The sequence below is a fragment of the Drosophila virilis genome, chromosome 4, assembly GCF_030788295.1.
Source record: "Drosophila virilis strain 15010-1051.87 chromosome 4, Dvir_AGI_RSII-ME, whole genome shotgun sequence".
NCBI lineage: Eukaryota > Metazoa > Arthropoda > Insecta > Diptera > Drosophilidae > Drosophila > Drosophila virilis.
This window is the reverse complement of record NC_091546.1, coordinates 6,893,889-6,917,707: the sequence shown is the minus strand read 5'-3', so window position 1 is coordinate 6,917,707 and position 23,819 is coordinate 6,893,889. Positions and strand designations below refer to the sequence as shown.

The 23,819-nt window shown below is 38.9% G+C and overlaps 4 protein-coding genes across 4 annotated transcripts; 3 read left to right on the top strand and 1 right to left on the bottom strand.

Annotated features, from left to right (window-relative positions):
- The first annotated feature begins 1,897 nt into the window (after positions 1–1,897).
- On the top strand, positions 1,898–7,831 carry LOC6627763 (salivary glue protein Sgs-3). The gene is made up of 3 exons (XM_002052616.4): positions 1,898–2,140; positions 6,656–7,189; positions 7,258–7,831. Exons 1-3 carry the CDS (start codon positions 2,080–2,082, stop codon positions 7,470–7,472), a joined length of 810 nt encoding a protein of 269 aa, XP_002052652.1. The 5' UTR covers positions 1,898–2,079; the 3' UTR covers positions 7,473–7,831.
- Positions 7,832–11,973: 4,142 nt separating this feature from the next.
- Positions 11,974–15,441, top strand: Mur29B (Mucin related 29B). The gene is made up of 3 exons (XM_002052617.4): positions 11,974–12,149; positions 13,411–14,436; positions 15,087–15,441. Exons 1-3 carry the CDS (start codon positions 12,092–12,094, stop codon positions 15,287–15,289), a joined length of 1,287 nt encoding a protein of 428 aa, XP_002052653.1. The 5' UTR covers positions 11,974–12,091; the 3' UTR covers positions 15,290–15,441.
- Positions 15,442–17,490: 2,049 nt separating this feature from the next.
- LOC6627765 (major surface-labeled trophozoite antigen 417) lies at positions 17,491–20,784 on the top strand. Its single transcript, XM_002052618.4, has 4 exons — positions 17,491–17,652; positions 17,728–17,799; positions 18,652–19,584; positions 20,523–20,784. Exons 1-4 carry the CDS (start codon positions 17,580–17,582, stop codon positions 20,717–20,719), a joined length of 1,275 nt encoding a protein of 424 aa, XP_002052654.1. The 5' UTR covers positions 17,491–17,579; the 3' UTR covers positions 20,720–20,784.
- A 252-nt stretch (positions 20,785–21,036) lies between these two features.
- On the bottom strand, positions 21,037–23,310 carry LOC6627766 (neurofilament medium polypeptide). Its single transcript, XM_002052619.4, has 2 exons — positions 22,061–23,310; positions 21,037–21,648 (listed from the first exon to the last, which is right to left on the bottom strand). The coding sequence occupies exons 1-2, from the start codon at positions 23,127–23,129 to the stop codon at positions 21,443–21,445; spliced, it is 1,275 nt and encodes a 424-aa protein (XP_002052655.1). The 5' UTR covers positions 23,130–23,310; the 3' UTR covers positions 21,037–21,442.
- Between the last annotated feature and the right edge of the window lie 509 nt (positions 23,311–23,819).

Here is a 23,819-nt window from a genome sequence, read left to right as displayed (position 1 = left end):
AGTTAACAGCCAGACACTAAACACGATTTCTAGCCATTTGGCACGAACCGCTTGCAGTTCAATGATACACATACGAGTCCACAATATACCATATAATTTACGAGTACGCACGATCTAGTATAGTCGGTGCCAGCAAAAGAATCAGGGTCAAACCTTAGAACCTTACATCTGAGCTAACACACATTTCTGGTCCATTTACAAAATTCATATAAAATACAGTTCCCAGTCTTTGGCCCAACATAATTTTGTTGAAAACTGAAGAAATTTAAGGATTGAACCTCAAAAAAAAAAATGTATATATATAAATATTAATTTTAATAAATGCTTAATTTTATTTGTTTTAAAAGCTCTTTTGCTGCTCTTCCTTCCCAAAAATTGAAATTTAGCCATACTTTTATCTTAGAACTCTTACAATATTAAGAAATACAAAATTTTTTTAATTTTCTTGGATAAAATATTTATATAAAAACTATTGATGAGGTTAGAAATCTTAAAACTATTGAGAAGTTATTTGCTTTTGTTCTACTCAAACTTTCCCATTATTAAGCTTATTATTGTAAAAGAAGTGCAATACCCTGTAAGAGAACTCTGTCTTATATATTTTGATCAATTGATTAAAATGATCTTGCTGCCAAGGTTATTCCGGGCCAACATTGAATTTTCGGGGACCTTGGCTTTGCTTATCAAATGGCCCCAAGCAAAAGTCTTGCGGCCTTTTGCGCATTTCATTAACATTGAATGCCGTTAACCTTTTTGTGCGTTCAAATGGAAATTTTTTGTTGTTGTTCCCTTTGCCTAAGCAGTGCAGTGCGGGCTCTTCTCGGCGATTCTCAAAATCCACATCTTGCTGCCGCAACAACGCGGTCAGCTGCAAAGTCGCACAATAGGTGTAAATGGGCCGGGTAAATACCAAATAAAAGTCTGTGTTAATTGATGGGGAATTGAAATCGAGTTTGTTGATTTTGCGTGCTTTTAATATTGAGTAATATTAATCATGCGACATTCGCACAACATCAACATCAATCCCAATATACGAATATTATGTAAATGTAAGTGCACGCAGGGGATGACAAATGTTTACCCCCAAAGAGGAGCGTCGCATTAGGGTGTGGACGTTGATCTCAGCAAGAACAACAATAATCAGAATTAGCTAACTACCCGTGCTAAGCGCTTAATTAGCATATAAGATATTGAAAAAGTCGCTCAAGCAGTGTACACTGACAGAAAAAATGTCTACAGCAAGTACAACAAAATTGTAACCAGAACAAAATTTGTAACATTGAAGTTCCTAAATAGAAGGCACAAAAATATAAGACTTTCTCAATATAATTTAGTTATCCAGTCAAATTGATATTCTTAAGCGGCTGCTTTTCTCTGAGTGTATCATATAAAGTCCCAGCTGGGGTATTTTGTAAAAACCCAGGCATTGAATCATTTGCAAAGCCGGGAAATCTTCTGCCCGATTCGCTATCTTATTATAAGAATTCCCTGACGGGGCGCTGACGTTTACGATCTCGAAACTGGAAAAGCATAAGTTGAAAGAGTTGCAGCTGAAGAGAGCTCAGCCAAAGAGTTTAAGAGAGAGCGAGTTTGCGTTACTCTTAAGCTCTTTTTTTTTTTAACTTTTACTTTTTTGGCAATTTGGGTTTTGCATTATAAATTAATTTCTTATCAATAAAATAATGTACGCACACACACACGCATTAACTAACCGCACGCGGCAGCAATTGTTAGCGCTCCCTCTCTCTCTCTCTCTCACTCTGTCTCTCTCTCTCGCTCTGACTCTCTCGGCAGCTAGCTGTCTCTTTCTGGAGCGTCGCAGCTGTCGCTGCGCAAGTCGCTTATAAAACTCTATAAAAAGTCTCAAACAAATCACAAGATTTTCAGTTAAATTCCAGAATTCGTAAACTGCGGTCGCAAGTGAAGTCGTGTTTGAAAATACGATATATAAATACGATATATATATTAATATATATATATTTTGCATAAATCTTGCGAGCAAAGATTTATAACAAGCATACAATATCCGGGTTTTTTTCAAACAATTATAAAGACAGACAGAAACAAATAATAATCACAATGCGTCGTGGTAATAATTTAATTCTGTTCAGCGCCCTCATTTGGCTGCTCGTCGCGCCAGGTAAGAGTTCAGGTGTTTCGGTGCCCCAAAATGTGTCAGAACCGTTATTCGATATTCGAGTGATATCTCAAAAGTCAGATATTAGCCTAAGTCCGAGTGTCCAAAATTGTGATACAAGATTGATGCGCCCGTATTAAAAGTGGATCGTGTCGGATCGCTGGAATTCGATTTGTTAAGCACCAACAGCAAAGTCGGAACGAAATCTATAAAAAAAAACCAAAAAAACTACTTATTTGATAATATGATAAAATAATAATTATTTGCTGCTATTTATAAATAATTTGTGTGCCGCTTGTGAAATGCAAAACAGAATGAAAAGAGAGAGAAAATAAGAGAATTATATTCAAAATGCAAATTCATTTTTTCTGCCCATTAACATTTATTGCAATCGCAACGTTTTTGTGCCTGTTAAACAAATCACAAATCAATAAAAAAAAAAACACTATAATTATAAAAAATGTATACAAAGAAAAAAACTGTCTGGTTGAGAATCAGAGTCGAGAACAATTGCAGTTGATTTTTTCTTTCATAAATAATGCGAAAATATAGTTGGCAATTTTTTACGTTCACATTTATTTTTTTTGCAAATGCAGAAATGTTGACAGAAAGCAGACTTATTAAGTCTGAGAATAGAGTTAATAATATATTATTTGCATATATATAATATATGCCTACGAGGAGCGAACTTCTTGATGGAGCTGCATTTTGTGCAAAGTCAAGAAATATTTTAAAGTATTTGCAAATTAAAATACCATGCTGAATGTTTAAATTTGTATGTTATTTATTTATTTAGTTTGTGTACAAAAGTGAAAAATACAAAAAAAAAATATATATAAGTTAGAATTGCGGTTCCCAGCAAGATCTGACTTTAAACTTCGATTCTCCGAAAAAGGTCTAAACGAAACCGAATTATTTGGTATTTTGGTAGTTATGTTGAGTTTTTTAACTATATAAATTAATTAAAATTGGATAATTTTTTAATATAATTTATTTCAAACAATTTCAATATAGACATATAGATATTTATCATAAGAGCTCTAAATTAACACGACACGCAATCTCAATTATTCCGAAGTGCTCAAAAATAAATTAGAAAATATTTCTAGAGCAATAGACCACTATTATTTGAGCTTTATATGAGTACGACACGTGCCCAATTCTCAATTACTCCGAAATTCTCAAAAACAAATTGAAAAATAGTTTAAATATTAACCAATTTTCCTTACCAATATCAATACAGATATATAGACAGATAGTTTATTTATTAGAGCTCAGCACGAACTTTGCAAATATTTCTAATTATTCAAATACTTTTCATAGGCCTTGGAGAGTTTTCTTACCAATTCCAAAATAGACACATAAATATATACTTATTATTAGAGATCGGCACAAGCACGACCCATAGATAAACAGATAGTTCACGTGCCCAGCTCCACTGCCAAGTAAAGCATATATTAAAATAGAGCTAATTTCGAAAGGCGTCTTGAATTTGTTGGTGTATTTGAAATGCATTATTCGAGCTATATTTTGTTTGTTAGTCTCGATATTGACATTGAAACTGCGTCGACTGCTAATTGAAAGGCTGCGATTCGAAGCGTTTTAGTTGGCTACCTCAGAGCGTACTTACAGACATGTATGGGACACATGACAGCCGTCGTTTAGCACATTTTTTAACAACAATAACAACAACGAGAACAACAACCTGCTCGGCCGTTTAGCACCAAATCAAAAAACTTGAAATTCTCGCCTGTTTTGAGTGCAAAATGTAAAGCATTTACGTAAGGCCAACATTTGCAGATGTTTTTGTTTTTCAAATTGCCTAATTATAGAATATTTAAAATATATTACAATAAATAAAAAAAAAACACTTTCATTATATAACGCCAAGACTGCACAATTTTTAATGATCTGTCAGATTTCCAGGCCATTTATAATAATTATTATAAGGCCTGTTCGGTTTAAGACTTTGAGCGCGTGCATATTAATTAAAAAAAAAATTTTAATATACTCTACTTGAGTTGTAAAACAAATATGCAACTTCGCGGAAGTCTACACTCTGAGAAAAAAAAAACCTTAACCTGTACGCAAGCTCAAAGTTGAGATAAATTTTGTTTTCTTGGCAGTTTCAAAATATCCAAGTACTTGACTGTATCTAAGCAAAAAGCACTTGAATTAAAAAGCTTTTCTTGTAGTTTTAGTTTTTATAATAGATTTGAATTTATAGAATTCCCATTTGTAGCCCCGTTTTTTCTTAGTGTATAATACAGAGTGCGCCCTAAGAACGTAGTTGAGCTAAGTCTTTGTTAACGAAACTGGTTTGGACGAGTCGTGGATGCACAATGCAAATGAATAAATTTATTGTTTATTGCAAACAATTATACAAGAAAAAAAAAAAAAACAAACAATAAAAAAAAGAGAGAAGCCTCAAGTTCAAGCACAAATTTAAGAAATTCCCGTACGCGTTGCTTATCACGTGCCACTAAAGCCACATAAATATTTGAGCTACAGCTCCTCCCACTACTCCGCCTGCTATCCAACGGACGGTCGTCCATCAATCAATGTGATTTATTAATAATTTTTAAGTCAACAATCGCGCAACTCGACCATATCGTATATCATAGCAGGAGTGTTGCGCTGAAAAAGTGTGTGTACAAAATTGTATGGGCTACGCGGCGTATGAGCAATTTATATACCCCCGTTTACATACATTACAAAGGGGTGTATTAGCTGGCTTTCGAAATGACAATTTAAGTGTCAAATTTCGTATATCAATATCACAGTTTTAGAGCTATCAGCAGATTCGTCAGACAGATTACTAGAGAGCGACTCTTAAGATCAAATCTAAACAAATATCGAAATTTCTCTATGTTACAGTTTGAAAGTTACTTGCACAGTTTTGCAGCCAAAGTTGACAGGCTTGTCAGACACTTATCTGATGAGCTCTTTAAGCATTTGGCTAAAAGTATTTTGCACTCCCAAATCAGAAGAGTACAAGATTTCCCTCAAGTCACAGTTTGAAAGTCACTTTGGCAGTCTTAAAGCCAAAGCCAGCAAATATGGAATGTAACTTGGTGTTGAAGCGTTTAACCAAATAAATCACTTTAAGCCATATTTTCCAAAGTCGCAGTTTGAAAGCCACTGATTTGTTATAGTTACAGTTTTAGAGTCATCCACTCGATTGTGGAGAGACCTTTTTTGTCAGCTGTTTTCCAACAGAGTATTGTTCAGTCACTAACAGCCGACTTGTTACGCTTATCAGCAAGCAAGCAGACAATTTGACTGACATTTGGATGAGCATGGGCTAAGCCCCGCCCACTGCGAGTCCGCCCATGAGTCATCCGCCGCCCGGGCAACTGGCAACTGGCAATCTGCAGCGCTGCTCCCAACTCGCCAACTCTGCTCTGATAAGGCAATTGACGCAATTACGCGAATGTCTCAATAAATTTGCTCTCGGCACGGTGCAAATATTTGTTTATTTGTTTGTGGTAAATTGCCAACAGGTAGCTGATAATTTGCATGGCGGAGGAGCTTGTCTGTGGTCGGTTTTGCCGATATCGAGTGCACAATAATAGCACCAGTTCAAACATTGAACTAATAATAAAGAATGAGCAAATAATACGAGAAATTCGTTAACAGAGTCTACGAGCCCGTTTGCCTTGATTTATGGCCCGCACATGGTCGAGCTCCGATCGCTTTGTCATCGTTAATCGTTTATCGCTCGCTTGTTGTTCATATTTACCAAAGCTGTAAATTGTTTGAACCCAACCAGAGATAGGGTCTTAACGATACCCTTATGATATATATATAAGTATATCAGTCAGTGCGCTGGCAATTGTTGGGAAGTAAAAAAATTAAAAAAAAAAAAAATGATGAATGATATACCAAAAAATCAATGCACTTCAACTACGAATATTTTTAGCATGAGTAAAAAAAAAGCCCATATAGAAAGTGGCATGCTCAATAGATAAAACCAAAAATTCTACAAATCTGTCAAAGATTCTGTTCTCTGTACTCAATTCCGGACTGTTCGTTTCTTAAGAACTATATGATATAGTTATCCGACTTCGACCGAGCTTTTCAGAATTCTGAAGCTTATAAGTGCCAAAATATGTTATAGGAAAAAGGAAGAATCTATATGGAATATCTTTTGAATGGCAGATTTATGATATGGGGGTTCGATCCGACCGACAAATTTTATAAAGTTAAGATTCAATCAGTTTATTCGTTGATCAAGACAATATATATATATATATATATATACTTATCGGGCTTGAAGATGTCTACCTCGAATGACATAATTAGCATGCCATCTGCAAGTTTATAAGTAAATGTTGATTGACTTTAACATACCCTGTACGCTTCGGACCGCATGAAGTATGCTTAAGACCACGACTGGAGGATTCCCCATGAGCAGCTGCTTGGACTCTCATTAGGCGGCGGCCTTTGCATGAAACTTGTTGAACTGGCATATTTGTAGCTTCAATTCTAACCCAATACTGGCCAACTCTCTTGCAGCTTGTTTGGCGGATCTGATGTGCTATGTGTGCGATGACTGCGAAAAGGTGACCAAGGAGACGCCGCTGCTGGCCTGCAATGCGGACTTCTTCAATCAGGGCGGCAGCACCGAGGCCTCAACCGTGACCACGACAAGCACAACAACAACAATAACAACGACAGTGTTCACCACAGACGAGGCGCCGACAAGCAGCAGCGAATACACCCCAGCCGAGACCACCACCCCCGATAGCACCACCAGCGATCTGGTGACCAGCACCATTGCGACGGATTCGACCAGTGAAATGAGCACGGAGAGCACAGAGGCGCCAATGCCAACGCCGGCCACCGTGGGACCACCGGAGACGACAACCGGCATGCCCACGCCCCCGGCCGAGGATCTGCTGCGTCAGATGAACACCACCCGGCTGTTGCCCAGCTCAGCTGATGCCAACTCGGCGGCTGTCACAACAACCACAGAGCTGGCCATCCGCCAGCGTCGTGCCCTGATCGACACAAGCGTCAGCTATCACTGCTATACGGTGCAAAAGACCGGTGAGTACAGGTGATACGATACCGGTTGATTCAGAAACTAATCAGAACTCCGCCCGTTCTATCCACAGTCAATAACACGATGCAGACGGTTCGCGGCTGCTCGCGTGTTGAACCGGAACAGTCCGTCTGCCAGGAGCTGCAGGTCCAGAGCAACGAAACCAAACTGGCCAAATGTGATCCGTGCAGCATGAATGCCTGCAATGGTGCCACATCCACGTTCCAGTCCACGCTGTTGGCGACACTACTGTTTGCCCTGGTCGCCGCTCTCCTGCAGCGCAATTGAAGGAGTGAACAACAGCCACGCCCCCTACCGCTCACCTCCAACTTCACTCGTCTTCCGTTCCATTGTCGCCCACTCCAGCCCGGTGTTATTTAGTACATATTGCTCATTTGTTTAAGGTACACACAGACACACAAACACACACACAAACACACACACACACACACACACAAACAGATGCACACACAGACAAACACACAGTCACTGAAGCGTTCTACATGGACGCACCTGGGGCAGGGGTTGCCTTAATTGAAGAAATAACACTTGTGAATTTTAAGCTATTGGGCTTGTGAAAATCTTAGCTTCAATATAGAAACTTCAACAAACCCCCCTTACCCTTATGCCCCCCCTAGACACACGAGCCCCTTTATCAAAATCCTGCCTACGCCCTTGAAGCGCCTCTGCTCTCATTTGTTAAGTCATGCGAAAATTTATGTAATTTGTAAGCGACACACACACACATACACACACACAAACAAACAAACACACACGAATATCGAAATATATACATATATGCCTATATATAACTTAATATGAACTAAAGCTAACCAAATGTGAAGCATAAGACAATTTACTTGATATGTTATAAACTATTTATACATTAAACGATTTTTCAAGATCTTCTCCGAGATGTGAAAACTCTTTTGCAGTTTCTCAATTTTCAATTCAACTTTGTTGATTTTATGCAAATATAGTAAAAAATAATATTAACATGAATAGATTAAATGTTTCTTAAATGCAGTAAAAATCAGTCAGAATCATGGCAAATATAAATAATTCTGCATTCATGTCGGGATTATAAACCGAACCGGATTCAAAAAATATTTCTTTTATATTTTATTTAAAAGGTAACTAATTCAAGATAAATAATAATACGTAAATATATTAAACTAAAGTAAACTAAAATAAGAGAGAAATTATTTGAACCAAGAACTGGGTTCATAGATGACCAAAAACAGGTTCACGAACCGAAGCAGAAGACACGCTTCTGGTTCGAGCCGTAAAGCGAAAGTCTGCAAGCGTTTTTTTTCAGATTTCTGCCATGTTATAAATTTTATATCCAAATTATGTTAATCTTAATGGGATAGTTGATAGCTGAGAAAAGCCTGTTTATAACATATTTAACGCAGCGCTAGATATGTGGATAGGTAGACTAAGACATTGTTGACTAAGCCAACAAATCAGAAAGTCAGATAAAGCTCGATACATTGTGTCCCCAAGCGATAATTATTTGGGTCTTGGTTCTGGTTCGAAGCGCTTGGCTTTATGGCCACTGGGTCAATGTTAGGTCCATTGCGCATACGCCGCATTGTGCCAACAAATCAAGCCGGAAGAGGCATACTTTTAGGCCCAACTATGCTAAGTAAATTTGCCCAGGGCAAACACAGTTCGGCCAAAAGCAACGTGGGCCAAGTTTCCAACAATAAGATAAGATAAGATTTCATTAATAGCAAAAACAAAAAAAAAATATTTATAAAATAAAAAACTTGTGATTCTTTTTGTATTCGTACACAGTGCGTGCGAAAAGTATGCGCACCAAGGCATAAATCATGCTATGAAATGTAGAGCCATAAATTATGCCGACAATTGGCCATATGCTGGTATATACACATAAATATGAATACATGAATGAGTTGGGAAAACGTAGAGCTATGCCTTTAGAGATATGTCTAGAGATAGTTGATAACTGGAATTCTGAGAAGTGCCCCACAGATAAAACAAGTGAAGAACCAACTGAAATGCTGACCTCTAAAACTGACGTATATTGAAAACAAATAACTGACCAGATAAGACCTACATTGGCCTGACAAATGTGTGTCACAATCGACCTTCATGAAAGCTCCCCTTTTTTATTTACCCAATAAAGTGGCGAGATTTGATAATAATTTCCATCTGAATGGTGCTTCAGAATAAGTTTTTAAATATATAAAAAGAGCGCGATAAGCCGTTCAGGGTGAGTGAAAGTGTTCATTAATTATGGTTTATCTTCTACTACGATAAGGGGCGCTCATTAGCAATGAGTGGACTTTTCATTTTCTTATGACTTGAATGAACTAAAAAAAAGGGACTCGAACACAATTTGGCCCATGTGAATTGCAAAACTATATCTGTAAGTGTGCCGCCTCGAAGAGGTGTACTTGATTAGGAAAATATCTCTTATTACGAACCATAAAAATAAGCTCGTGCTTACTTTGTCTTGATATTGATGCATAGATTTCACTTACATAAAATCTACTTAACAGCCACAAAGCAGATTTACGAACATTGAAACGTAATTATAGAAAAACTATGAAGGAATCACTTCCATTCTAATCTCAAAAGAAGAGTCCACATTCATTACAATTATTTTCCTTCGTTGCAATGTTTCGTATTAAAATTAGACATTATATTACGTATACGTATGGCAAAATTCAAGTGTATAAAAGTATTTATTTGTTTTGCTGATGAAAGATTTTTTAATTCGACAGTTCGACATGAAAAAAGTTGAAAGAACGGCTGATAAAATATATATGTATATATATATATATATATATATATATATATATATATATATATATATATATAAGAACGACTACGCTCGGGTCAGTCGTGCATTTGCAACATCTTAATAATCTAAGAAAATAATTAAGATTCTTTGATTTTTTAAATTCCTTCTGATTATATCTTAAGTGAGCTGATTTACACATAAATTTAGCCAATTCTTAAATTTTTACTCTTTTCTTTTGTTTAATATTTATTTTTAACATAATACGCTTGCATTTTTTATACATAAATTTCACCAAAAATTATTTCTTTAAATTTTTTATTTTATTTCTTATTAATATTCTAATATTTACTTTTAATATTTTATAATAAGCATCGCAAGCTTCGCATTATATTTTATTTTATTGCATTATAAAGAGGGGGATGTTTTTATGCTTTTTTGCAGTGTTTTTTTTTTTCTTTTTTGCTTTTAAGCAAATTGGATTATCTATATTTACATTAAAATAAAATCATTTGCTTAGCTTTACGCGATGATAAATGCGGAAAACATTCTTCTAGATTGTGTTAAACGGGGAACTTTAACTGCAAATGCACAGGTGATGTCACAGAACTGTAGATCTCTCAGTCTAGATCAGAATAGGGCTTTAGTTCAAAGAACTCGACTCGCAAAGCTGATAATGTATAAATCTAAGACATAAGTATTAGAAAGTATGTGCGGATATATCTTCTTATATCAGACACAAATATTTACCTTGATTTACCCAGTTTTTATTTAGGGTTTTTTTTATGTTCAGCTATTAAAACGTTTTTTGCCCAATATATGGAACAGTTAGAGAGTTCGCTTGTGTACTTTGAGCAGACAAAGGTTATTTGTTAAACGGCTGTGAATCATAGGCAATAAATTTCTTGCCAAAATATGCACGGACAAACAAAATTCCGATACGCATGTCTTTGATATCTATATACATATATATCTATATACTAATATCTATATATATTATCATTTGTTTATCAATGTGTGGCGTAACCATAAACCGTTTCACGGGCTACTTTCGAAGGTTTGCCAACTTAGTATCTAAGCATTAAAAACGACTATAGCCTTGGGCTTAGATGCCTTAGAAATCGATAGAACTGATTAGATTCCATTACACGACTGTAGAAGTCTATATTTCAGTGTGAACTGCATTTATGGGCCAACTCAAGAGTTAAGCATTTAAGTCAGCGGCTGATCTAGTAAATACCCACGGACTGCCGCTTTCAGACTTCGGAATGAGCATTTCAAGTGGCCAGTTCAACACATTGCTTATCACATGGCATTCTATTGAGGTATACGGCCTAATTGAACCATATCCTGAGGAAGTGCGTTCTAAAAGCAATAGCAAAAGCGACACTAAATAAAAAACCCCTGTAAATCGCAATCTCCTTATCAGCGGCAGCAGCAGCAGCAGAGTCGATTTTATCAACGTCCTAAAACACAATGGCCACAGTGAAAGCTCTTTAGAGCGAACCGATCACAACTCGATATAAATATACATAAAGGAGGAAAAAATATATATTGCTTCATTTGAGGAATCTTTCCCTTAGGTCAGTTCGTGGTAATGGAACCTCAACTTCACATTGAGAATTCTTGCTGCCTCAATAAGTTAATTTCCTAATAATCAGAATAATACAAAAATAAAATAAACAACGCTGGAGCAATGTCTGTGCCAGGTTCGCTTGAAGGTAAAGTAAATGCAGGAATTGAACCAGATCTTAACTATTGCCCAATCATCTTGCAGGTATTAAGATATTTATAGGAAAAACAAGTAACAAGAGAGAGGAAATGGGCTATAAAGAAGTTGTACTAAGTGTTCGTCAAGTGGAGCTTTGACTGTGGCCAAAAGCAGCCAACGGGGCGCTGTGCTGTGGCGCCTTATCAGTGCCATTGGCCCGACCCGACCAACCCATGAGTATCGGGCCTGCTGCCAAGTGATAAAAAAAAAGCCATGTTAACAATATATTTAATTGGTAGTTTGCATTCGAGAGTCGAGCCGTGCTGTTGTCTACAGTTCTTGTCGCGAGCCAACGATCTCGCGGCCATTTCAACTGATCCTTAACAAAAAAAAAAAAAATATCCTTTTAAGCATAACAAATCGAAAATGCGTTTAATAAGCCTCGTCATATTTTGCCTGTGCGTGTGCGCTGCCATTTGGCCAGGTGAGCATTTGGCCGCGTTTAAAAACGCGCACAAAACGCGCGCAATTTAATTAAGATTTATGCAATCATCAATATTCGTTGAAAATGTGAAAATGGCATAATTAAACTATATCTAAATATATTTCAAGCAAACATAAATAATTATTTTGATGAATTGACTAAGAAATAAGAGCAAAAAAAATCGTTTAAAAAAAAAGTGCAACACGTCTCTTTCAATCAATCAAAGTTAAGAGAAGAAAAAAAAAAAAGGAATCAAATAAAAAATTAAAAAACAATACCAGATCGATCGATTTCATTTCTTTAGTGTTTTATGTATTTCACATATGAACTAACTACGATAGTTGTACCAGGCCACACACACACACGCACACACACACGCACACACACCTTATCGGCATGTTGTACTCAATTCAGAGAAAAGAACAAAAAATTAAAACAAAAAAAATTATACAGACCAGGGCCATGCCCATTATTGTAATTAGTTCACATTTGGAATTACGCATGCCGCAAAAATGTTCCGGCCTCATGAATTTTTATCGTCTTTCCAGAACCAGGACACCTTATCAGAAGGCCTTTTTTATTATATTTTTAAATTGCAATTCATGAATTTTAAATGCTGTTACATTTTTGCCAGCTATGAACAAGATTTTTCTGATTGATTTAAATTTATAGCAACTCTTTTTATCATTTGCCTATTGCATCATTTGGGCGAGCTACAGCGAGTTTTTCAACTACACTCAGCGAAAATTGCAAGTATTATGTAGTCAAAGTATTTCCCAACCTTGGAAAGGAAATTCCCATTTCAATAACATTTGTTTAAAAGTTCTTGATTTCTTACTTTAAGAACTCCAAAATGACTAATTCCAAAATTTAATGTCTGTTTTCTTAGTCTAAGAAGTTATATGCTCTTTTCACGCAAGCATATTCTTAAAATAAGACTTATTTACTTTGCTTAAGATGTTTCTCATATTTATTTTATGCAATAATAAGAGTTAACTGCAGATTTGGGAATATTCATAGCAATCATATCAAAAGTCAGAGCGTAGTTTTTCTCTCAGTGTAAAGCCCTACAGACTGCTTGTTCACAAAGTTAACGAATCGAACTAAAGATTCTTTGTAATGTTATCGTAAGTTGGCTGCATTACACACAGAACACACACCCCTCCATTCGATCCATCCATCAATCAGTGTAATTGTCGACTCGAGTTTGCTGTTTGTATGAAACACATTTTTATCTACGTTACTTTATAAATATTTACAGCAAATGCGCTCCAGTGCTACCAATGCATCGGATCCGAGTGCGATGATCTGGATGATTCGAAGGTGGTTAGTTGCAATTTGGATGAGACGACATCCACTTTAACAACGGAAGATACCACGACTGAGAGTTTGCCGGACACGTCGACGACGTCGTCGGGTAGTTCGACGGGAGGATCCACAACTTCGCCAGGCCCTACAGTGGACACGCCAGCCACAGAGTCGTCTCCACCATCAACGACAGATCAATCAGACACCACAACAGAAGCCACCTCAGAAACCACAACCACAGGAGAGCCATCCGAATCAACGGAAACCACAGAAACCACAACAGGAGAGCCATCAGGATCGACTGAAACCACAGACTCGACTACAGAAGAGCCATCAGGATCGACAGAAACGACAGAATCCACAACAGAATCCACAACCGATTCCACGTCCGATTCCACATCAGATTCCACATCGGATTCCACATCGGATTCCTCTCCAGGTTCCACAGCCAGTTCCACATCAGAATCGACATCAGAGTCCACATCGGATTCCACATCAGATTCAACATCGGATTCCTCATCAGGTTCAACAGCCGGTTCCACATCAGATTCGACATCCGAGTCCACATCAGATTCCACGTCAGATTCCACAACAGGTTCCACATCAGATTCTACATCAGATTCCACATCAGATTCCACCTCAAGTCCAGAATCCTCCATACCATCCTCTTCGGGATCCACAGAATCCTCAACAGCAGCCTCAACAGGATCCTCCGAGACCGGAGAATCAACCACATCTGGATCCACAGAATCTTCAACATCCTCGTCAGCAAGTGTCGTAAATCCTGGCAACTTGGAGAATATTCAGTTAGCCCTGCAACAGGCGGCATTGCCTGGTGGCATCCGCTCCGGTCGCGCTCGCCGCTCCCTGGCTGCCCAGGCGGCCGATCAGCTGATACGCAACTATCGCTCCTACGAGTTCAACGGACGCGCCACCAACTACCGTACAACGGCCTGCTACAGCATCGAAAAGGATGGCGGTGAGTAGCGTTGGAAGAGCAGGCTCCAGTCGGGTGCTAACGACTGCGCAATGCTCTATTTAAAGTATTAAAACAGCTTTAAGTACTTAGTTTAATAGTTAGATCTTAAACTCAATTTTAAAATTGCTGAACTTTCTTTAAGAATGAAAATTCTTATTTTAAGAATGCCAAAATATCTAACCCCAAAATTAGAGGCCTGTTTACTCAATCATAAAAGTTGGGTAGTCTTCAAGAAAACATTTTATGTTTAATTCAAGCATAAATTTTCTTAAAATAAGTATTGTATACTTTGCTTAAGAGCTTTTTCTTAGTTTTTGTGTATCCGTTATTCTTCTGCTGTCTCTCAAACTGTAACGCCCAGAATGTGACTCACAAACTGTGACATTAGGAAATATTCAAGTTTGAGATTTAATGGACAAAAATTGTTGTAACAAATTTCTAGATCTGCATTTATCTATCCCTCAAATTTGCGTACTCCAGATTTGAAACTGTGAATATATATTGAACAAATATCTTCGGATATATCGCAACCCCAAAGACTCTACTTAGACAGCAGGACGAGCATGACTCAAAACCCAATATACCCGTTCGATGCACTTTACGAACAGTGTATCAGATTTGTGATTTTTCTGCTTCTTCTATTCCAACAGAGATTCAGCGCGGCTGTGTCTGGATACCCGAGGGGCAATCCGGCTGCCAGGCGGTGCGTGAGAAGGTCGACCTGCAGCAGAATTCGGTCAATGATCTCTGCGATGTCTGCCAAACGGATAACTGCAATGGCAGCGCCAGTCTGCGCATGTCCTTGGCAGCGCTGCTGCTTCTGCTGGGCCTGGGCTTGAGGAGCCTCTTCTAGAGCATTCGCAAGCTGTGCTAATGTTTACTCTGTATTATATATATATATGCCTATTCCCCGCTAAGTGATTTGTATTTGTACTCGTAACGAAATTCAAGAGAAATTAAAAACTGGAAATATATTAAATCAAAAAATTTGCCAAAAATATTGTATTAATTTTACAAGCGTTATTGTTAAAGATATCAGCTGATAATAATCAAAACCAATTAAAAAATCGTAAATAGTTTATTGTCTTTTGTCATAGAAAAATTTACTTTAGATAAAACCAAGAATTCGATTTCGATAATGCAATAAAAACTGAGGGAAATTATGGAAACCAACCGGTAAAATGGCTCAAATCGAACATTAGTTGCTTTCTTTGATTTTATTATGAGTCATATAATATATATCTATATATAGACTACAGAGTGGTCGTCAATCGGAAGACATTTTCAATTTTACTTTATCAAAAATTCGAAAGTCTTCAAGTCTTATACAGAAAAGGGAAATTAAAATAGGCAATCTGATAAACTAAATCAAATATTTCTTATAATTAGTATCTAGTAGACCCGACCTTGATGCATATGCTCATTCTATTTTCTCTGCGTAATCTATAAATTTATTTATGCTTTAAGTACATGGAAAACTGAAAACAGTTTTCGTTTTACCTTAAACCTCATTTTACTCATTACTAAAACGAGGCACAAACGAATCCAGTTTAAAAAGAATCTTTAGCTTAAAACAATCCAATTTGAATGCTTCTTAAACTAAAAACTATTATCAACTTTATTTGAGACAACTTTAACTCAATGCTCAAGCTTAATTGAAGTCATAACATACTATATAATCATAGGTAAGATGATCTTGGACCAACTTTAAGGGGATTTTTACTAAGCTAATTGAAAATCGTCCCTTTTATCAATGTGGATCATATAGTATCACAGTCATATTATATAGTCAAACGATCTTTATGGGACAATTTTAAAGGGACTTTTGCTAAGCTTATTGAAGATCGACCTTATTTTTTTTAATATCATATAGTCTTCCTACTTTATACCAATTTTTTAAAGTGTAAGAATCGCTACAAAAACCTTGCACCCACAGCGATATTTAATGTTCGACTTGATTCTGATTCCAAGAAAAATATATAGCCATATATATATATATATATTTATGTATAGTCCGAGCTCATCGAGCAACGGTGCAAAGCAATCACAGCTCTTGGTAAATAAATACTTAGATATATGGCCAATTATCATGAGATCACTTGAATGGGTGCGTTTCCACAGAACTTTATCTAATCGTAGTCATCATTTCGAACTCGTGAGGATTATAAATCAGATATATTGTATTTCTGCACATAACACCTAACATATATGATACTATTCTCCGCACCTTTATTGCATCTGCGTCATAAATTAATAGCTCGGTACCCTTGAATGCAGTTATTGCAGCTAGAAAATATATTTATGTGAATCACTTTATATATAGAAAGTATATATAGTACGATGAAAAATGCTTGGATGAAATACCAGATCGTTATTGTATTCATAAGAGTTCTTGTCTTAAATTGATTCAAATAAATATTTTTTCTAATCTTCACATTCGATTAACACAATAAAGTACTTAGTCTAAAGTGGAGCTCATAAATTATTCTAAGCTAATGTTCAATAAATTGACAATTACTGAACGCGCGACACGGAACAATATTTGATTGTTCAGATAGAATCTCTATAACATATAATCTCAACTAAAGTTACGCTCGCACACTTTTTGCCAGTGCGCTTGACAACGTTTAGCCAAATTGTTTTCATTTAATATCACATTTATTTAAATTGTTTGCTGCTTAAAGCTGCATAATCCTTAAAAAGCTCATGGCCAAAAGCACAAGAAACCATTATTTCAAAAGCCTAGGGCTTTTATCATGTGCACAAACCGCAATCAGCATGCGCTGCCTGCATAAAGCTCTCTCTTTCACACTCCCTCTCGCTCTCTCTCTCTCTCGTTCTGTGCGGCGCGAACTTTAATTTCTTTGAAAATGATTTTGCGGAAAAAGCTCGAGTTGCAATCTTGTCGCTTGCCATATATTCTTTTATCGCCGTTATCAGTGAAAATTAGCTGAGCGAACAAATAGAACAAGGGAAGATAACACAAAATTTCGAATGTGTTGAAATTGATAGGAAACCGCACGGCCAGCGGCTAACTGGAATAAGCAGAGGGCCAGTTAACCAGCAGCAGTCGAGGCAAACGGAGGTTTACCATAATCGAGAATAAAAGAAACGCACTAAAGAAAATCTAATCTAGTTGCAACATGCGAAGCCGTCGAGTGTGCCTTTTGATAGCCACGTTTATCGCAATTGGCCAATTCGGCTGCCAGGCACTGAGTAAGCCCACCCCTGCCCGATGGCTGCCCAATAGGTAAATAAAGTTATTCACAAAAAAAAAAAACTTCATTCCAGGTTGCACAACAACGGGCTCGGCCACGCCCACCATCTGCGGCGAGGGCGTAACGGAGTGTTTTGCCAAATCAGGTAAGTCTCTAAAGGCTCTCGCCAGGTGTCCCATGACTCACTCGAATTACGCATGTAAATATGTACATATGTACATACACAACTACACGGCCAAACAGTTGTAGATAAGTCTCTCAGCCAGTTTCTTTATTGGGCTAAGTTCATTGGTGTGCCTATCTCCGGGCAGCTGAACACGGTGCTCAAGAGCCGATAGCAATAAATACACCAGCAGTCATTATTGGGCATTAGGCTACGTTGTTAAGAAACAAACGACTTCGCATTTGAAGTGCATTGCAAAATCGTACACTGTGAGAATTCCGTTGCAGAAGCATACACTGTGATAAAATATTATTATTATCAAAAAAATCTTATGCTAATTATTTAAAATGAAACAAGGCAGGCGTAAATCTACGAATGATCAATGTTCTTTTTAAGCCCAAGAGTCTTGTATAGGGTATTTTAATTTTGTCATGCAATATGTGACGCATAGAAGGGAACATCTGCCAAGCCATAAAGTATATTTATTTCAGATCTTGATGCTGATCATTAAACTCTGCATAGATCCGTCTTTCTATTGTGGAACGTACAGAATCGGACAGCTATATAATATAGCTGCCATAGGGTAGATCGGTCGAAAAGTTCTGATACTGATAAAGAAAGCTTTTTTATATATATTAAGTAAACTTTAGCAAATTCGGGAATTATTATATCAATCTTATCAACATCGGAACACTATATCATATGGCTGCCATAGGAAAGATCGGTATAAGAGTAGTTTCTTATATGGCAAAATATATGACAAGCTGACATGCGGCATGCCGAGGACATCCTTGCTTATATTGAAAGGGACTAATCTTACAATGCCCCTTACAGATGCCAGCGGAACTGTAACGCGCGGCTGCGTCACGGATGCAACCTGTCCAAGTGCCAACTGTTTGACCTGCAGCACGGACAACTGCAATGCGTATCTGGTGTGCAAACAGTGCGACGGCACCCAGCCGCAATGCGCCACGTCCCAGACGGCGATGGTCACATCCCTGCAGTTGTGCTCGACCAGCGCACAGCAGTGCCTCAATCAGTTGGCGGACAATGGCACCTTGACCCGGGGCTGTGGTGAATGTGCGGCGGGAGTTGGCAATTGCAGTCCATGCAACACGGACAACTGCAATGTGGGCATCTATCCGGCAGATCGACGGCTGTGCTATCAGTGCGATGGGGCCAACTGCCAGACGCTGGACAATGCGACCGTGTTGATGCCGTGCGGCATCTACCAGGCGGAGGCGCAGAAGTGTTATATGATTGGCAGCAGCGCGACGGCCATGCAGCGGGGCTGCCAGAACGATGCGGCCGCCGGCAACAAGTGTGCGGGCGCCACGCCCGATGCCAGCTGCGTCTTTTGCGACACTGAGAACGGCTGCAACAATCGCCCCTACGAGAGTGTCCTGGGCAGCTGCATCAAGTGCAGCGACAACAGCACCTGCGCCGACAGCCAGGCGGCGGATAAGGCCGTGGCCTGCCCAGCTTCGGTCTACACAGAAACCGAAGTCAGCTGCTATACCAAAACGGGCGACGATGGCACCGTGTCACGTGGCTGCACCAACGAGCTGACCGAGGCATGCAACACAACGACCAACTGTGAATCGTGCTCGGGCACCGGCTGCAACATTCAGGCTGCCGGTTTCGGTTGCCTCATCTGTCGCAGCGACAACTATGCGCCCTGTCGCTCTGCGGAAGTTGGAGTCGAATTGTGCCCAGTTGCCAGTCAGACGGGCGAGGATGCAAAGAAATGCTTCAACGGAGAGTGGAGTGAGTAAAACGTTCTTAAAAAAATATACCCAGCAATAAGCTCCGACGTACAAAAGGGAAGGGTATCTTTCTGAGATACGCTCAGAAATACATTCGGAGCTACATTCAAACAAAGATAGACACTCGGGGAATTCTCAGAGACACACATGGAGATACATTCAGGGATGCAAAGATAGACTTAGAGAAATATACTCACAGATTCACTTGGAGGCATATCTCCAAGATACCCTCAGAAATTCTCTCAGAGATGCATTAAGGAATACCTAATAGAATACTCTTAGAGATATATTCACGGAGTATCTCAGAGATACTCTCCGAGAGACTCTTATAGATATGCACAGAGCTACACTCAGTAAAACATTCAGGGATACATTTAGGATAAATCTTAGAGATATATTCAGGGGATTCTTGGGGTCACTTGGGGATACAGCTATATATATACTCAGGGATACACTTACAGATACATTCAGATATACTCTGAGAGATGTTGGGATGCACTCAAAGGATACACATAAAACATTCAGGGCTACACTCAATGAAAAAGATATAGGAATACACTAAGAGGTTTAGACTTGGAGATACATTCCGAGATACGCACAAAGATACACTCAGAGGCACGCACCTAGAGATACAGTCAGAGAAACTCTCATAGATATACTCAGAGATACGCTGAGGGAAACATTCAGGGAAATATTTATGAATACTCTCAGAGAAACAGAAACACACTTAGAGGTTTAGACTTGGAGATACATTCCGAGATACGCACAAAGATACACTCAGAGGCATGCACCTAGAGATACAGTCAGAGAAACTCTCAGAGATTTAGGGATACACTCAAAAGGATACGCTTAGATAACTTATTCTTTCAGTGTAAACTTATGCATAAGCATAGCGAAAACAGATATAATAGGCAACTTTCCACCTTTCCATCTTTATAGATGGGGTCGTGGTGCGCGGCTGCCTGGCTGATGCGACTCCCCTGATGAAATTCCAGTGCACATCTGCAGACGACTCCCGCTGCGAGACGTGCAACATCAAAGGATGCAACATAAAAACCTATAATGGAGCTGCCACGTTGCAGCACATGGGCCTCGGTCTGTTCGGACTGATCTTCGTTGTGAGCAAATATTTGTAAAAAAAAAAAAAAAAGAAAAAAAATTAAAGAAAACAATATCATAACTAATTCTACGTACACCAAAAGCTATCTAACTATGACAAACAAATAAAAAAAATTATATATACATATATATATACATAAGCACATGTAATCAGTACACGGCCAGTTTTGTGAGTCATTTTAGTTATTAATTATAGACTCTTCCCGTTAAAAGCAAATTAGTAGCAAACCGCAAAAAAAAACGAAGGAAAAAACTCTTTAGAAAACTTTTTGGAAAGATTGGACCAACGCTTGAGAAATCAATAAAAAAAAATATAATAAATAATAAAACATATACAAATTTTACTTTTATATTTTATCATGGCTGATAGCGTTATTTGAGCTTTGTTTAAAATGCAAATTGTCCATGAAATATTAGTTTCATAATATTATTAAATACTTTCAGCAATTGCAAATACTTTATTAGCTTGTTGTTCGCAAGGTTTTCGTTATCATTAATAAATAATAGATAATTAGCTGCTTATCTATATCAACAAGATTATTGAACCGATTGTTATACCATTCATAGAGGCTATTTGAAGTAATATATAGTAGAAATACAACAGTAGAGGGTATACGATACGGGATATGCTTGTTAAACTATTTTTACAGGGTATTCTAGTTTAGCTATTTTACTTTAAGACTTTCAAAATTATCCAACACTTGCTTAAAAGCTAAGCTAAAGCGACTCCAGCTCTGCCTTTAGACTTGCTCCAACGCAGCTATAAAGCATAGAAGCCAGATGGTTAAGCTGCCCAGGATCGGAGCTGCACTGGCCAATGCAGCCAGCTCCTTGTTGCAGAGCGGACCGGTGCACAGCTTGCAGAGCTCCGTTTCCTGGCGGCAATATTTATTACCCTCCTCGGTCAGGTCCGCCGTGCAGCCGCGCATTATCAGCTGTGTGTCACCTAGACGAGGATATAGATACTTAGTATAGTAATTAAATTAATCGAAGGTACGTTGGATAAAGCAATATCAAAAGTAATTTTAAAATATCTGAATTGAAAAAATTGTAATAATTTTTCTTAAATAATTACATTGAGCGAATAGGTCTCGAACCGGGAGCTTCTCGTTTGTGAGTCGCGCGTTCTCACACTGAACCAAACGTGTTCATTTCCTACTAGCAGCAAATCTTCCTAGCTAAAGCGAAAGCTTATTGAAATTAAGAGAAAACGAACTTTAAAATTGTTACTAAAATTGTTCAAGTTTCTATTTTAAGCATGACCTAAGAGTTGTAGCTAAACTAGTCTAAAAGCAAACTTCTTCCTGCAACCTCACAAAACCATGCCTAACTTCCCTGTTTTTATCTATTTCACTTACGTTTGAACAGCGTATAGCATCCAAAGCGTTTGGAATTCGGCGGGCACTGCTGACGCTCCGCGGGCTGCCGCAGACAGCTGCCATTCCGATAGCTGGAGCAGCTGAAGCAGCTATTGGGCAGCAGGGGCAGCGACAGATTCACTTGCTTTACTGCGGGCTCAGCTGCCGTTGGAGCTGGCATCGTTGGAGCTGGCATCGTTGGAGCTGTCGTCGTTGGAGCTGTCGTCGTTGGAGCTGGCGTCGTTGGAGCTGGCGTCGTTGGAGCTGGTGTCTCTGGACTGGTCGCCTCATGTGGCTCCGCTGCATCATCCTGATAGTCCATGGAGTGTGTGGCTTCTGCTGACTGCGCTGCATTGCTGGGTTCAAGTTTCGTCTCCGGTTCCGCTGGCGGCTCAGTTGCAATTTCCGTCTCTTCCATTGCCTTAGTTTCGCTTCCCTTGCTCGTTTCTGTTTCCGGTTCGGCTTCATTTGTATCCGCTTGCTGCTCCATTGATGCAATTGCCTCTGGTTCGGCTGGCGGCTCAGTTGGATTTTCCTGGTCCTCCACAGCCTTAGCTTGCCTTGCCGACTCTGGTTCCGTTTTCGGGCTCGGTTCAGTTTCAGTTTCCGGCTGTTCCATTGACTCTATTTTTCTGGATGTGTCCACTTCTAGTTCCGGCTTTTCTTCAGCTACCTTTTCCTGCTTTTCCATTGATTTCCTTTCCTTTGGCCTGCTCAATTCTGGTTCCGCTTCAAGCTTCTTTTTGGTGTCCTGCTGCTCCAATGACTTGGTATCCGCTGCTTCACCCATTTCTGGTTCTGGTTTCATTGCCTTTGTTTCCGTTGCCTTGCTTGATTTTGGTTCCGGTTCCGGTTTACTTTTGGTTTCCTCCTGCTCCAAGGACTTTTCCAGCTGCCCGCCCGTTGCTGATGAGTGCATCATATGCGTCGTGGCCATATCCATATCCACAGTCATTTCAGCCGCCTGATGCTGATCCTGTCCCTGCTCCAGATCCTGCTCGCTTGCAGCGCTGCCTCGCAGGAACAGCAACAGGCTTAGCGTGAACCAACTTAGATGCTTAACATTCATCGCTAATTTGTCGGACTTTTCTGTGAGTCAAGCTGTAAATATGCACTGATTGGACACAATTCCTGAAGAGCTTTGCAAATAGCCTGACCAAATAAATTGGCTACAATTTTCTCTTGGCGTCCGTCCGTTCCTGTCCCTTTGCTGCCGCGCGAGCAACTGCGGCAAGGCCATCAAATTGCTGGCCATATGTCGCTGATTGTCACGCAATTATCATACTCTAAATTAAATCGATATATGCCACTCGACCCATTTAACTGACCCCGCCCCCGTGCCCCGCTGCACCACTATTCCCACACCCTTAACTAGCTCCGTTTCATCCTGGCCGCAAAGCGAGCCTCCTGAATTATTGATCATGTGAACATTAGGCATTTCTAAAAACCTGCTTTCCAGACCAAGTCCATATGATATGTCCATTCTGCATTTGACCTCTGACATCTGGGCCCAGCCGCAAGGTCAAAATGCATTCAACCTGTTCCTATGCCTATTATTATGCCAAGAATAACATTTTCCTTATTTCAACCGCGGCTGAAAAACTCTTTTCTGATCCATGCGGCTAGATTATATAGTTGGCCACCATTCCATTCCATTCCAAAAGTTGACCAAAAATGCCATGGCTCGAAATTTGCCACAGTCATAATTTTGTGAAAACTCAAACAATTTCTTCATGTTTTGGCTGCTAAATGAATTCTT

Coding starts and splice junctions, on each gene's coding strand:
- LOC6627763 (XM_002052616.4), top strand. CDS start 2,080: ATGCGTCGTGGTAATAATTTAATTCTGTTCAGCGCCCTCATTTGGCTG. Junction 2,141..6,655: donor TTGGCTGCTCGTCGCGCCAG/GTAAGAGTTCAG, acceptor ACTCTCTTGCAG/CTTGTTTGGCGGATCTGATG. Junction 7,190..7,257: donor CTATACGGTGCAAAAGACCG/GTGAGTACAGGT, acceptor TTCTATCCACAG/TCAATAACACGATGCAGACG.
- Mur29B (XM_002052617.4), top strand. CDS start 12,092: ATGCGTTTAATAAGCCTCGTCATATTTTGCCTGTGCGTGTGCGCTGCC. Junction 12,150..13,410: donor GTGCGCTGCCATTTGGCCAG/GTGAGCATTTGG, acceptor AAATATTTACAG/CAAATGCGCTCCAGTGCTAC. Junction 14,437..15,086: donor CAGCATCGAAAAGGATGGCG/GTGAGTAGCGTT, acceptor CTATTCCAACAG/AGATTCAGCGCGGCTGTGTC.
- LOC6627765 (XM_002052618.4), top strand. CDS start 17,580: ATGCGAAGCCGTCGAGTGTGCCTTTTGATAGCCACGTTTATCGCAATT. Junction 17,800..18,651: donor GGAGTGTTTTGCCAAATCAG/GTAAGTCTCTAA, acceptor TGCCCCTTACAG/ATGCCAGCGGAACTGTAACG. Junction 19,585..20,522: donor ATGCTTCAACGGAGAGTGGA/GTGAGTAAAACG, acceptor CCATCTTTATAG/ATGGGGTCGTGGTGCGCGGC.
- LOC6627766 (XM_002052619.4), bottom strand. CDS start 23,129: ATGAATGTTAAGCATCTAAGTTGGTTCACGCTAAGCCTGTTGCTGTTC. Junction 21,649..22,060: donor ATGCTATACGCTGTTCAAAC/GTAAGTGAAATA, acceptor ATCCTCGTCTAG/GTGACACACAGCTGATAATG.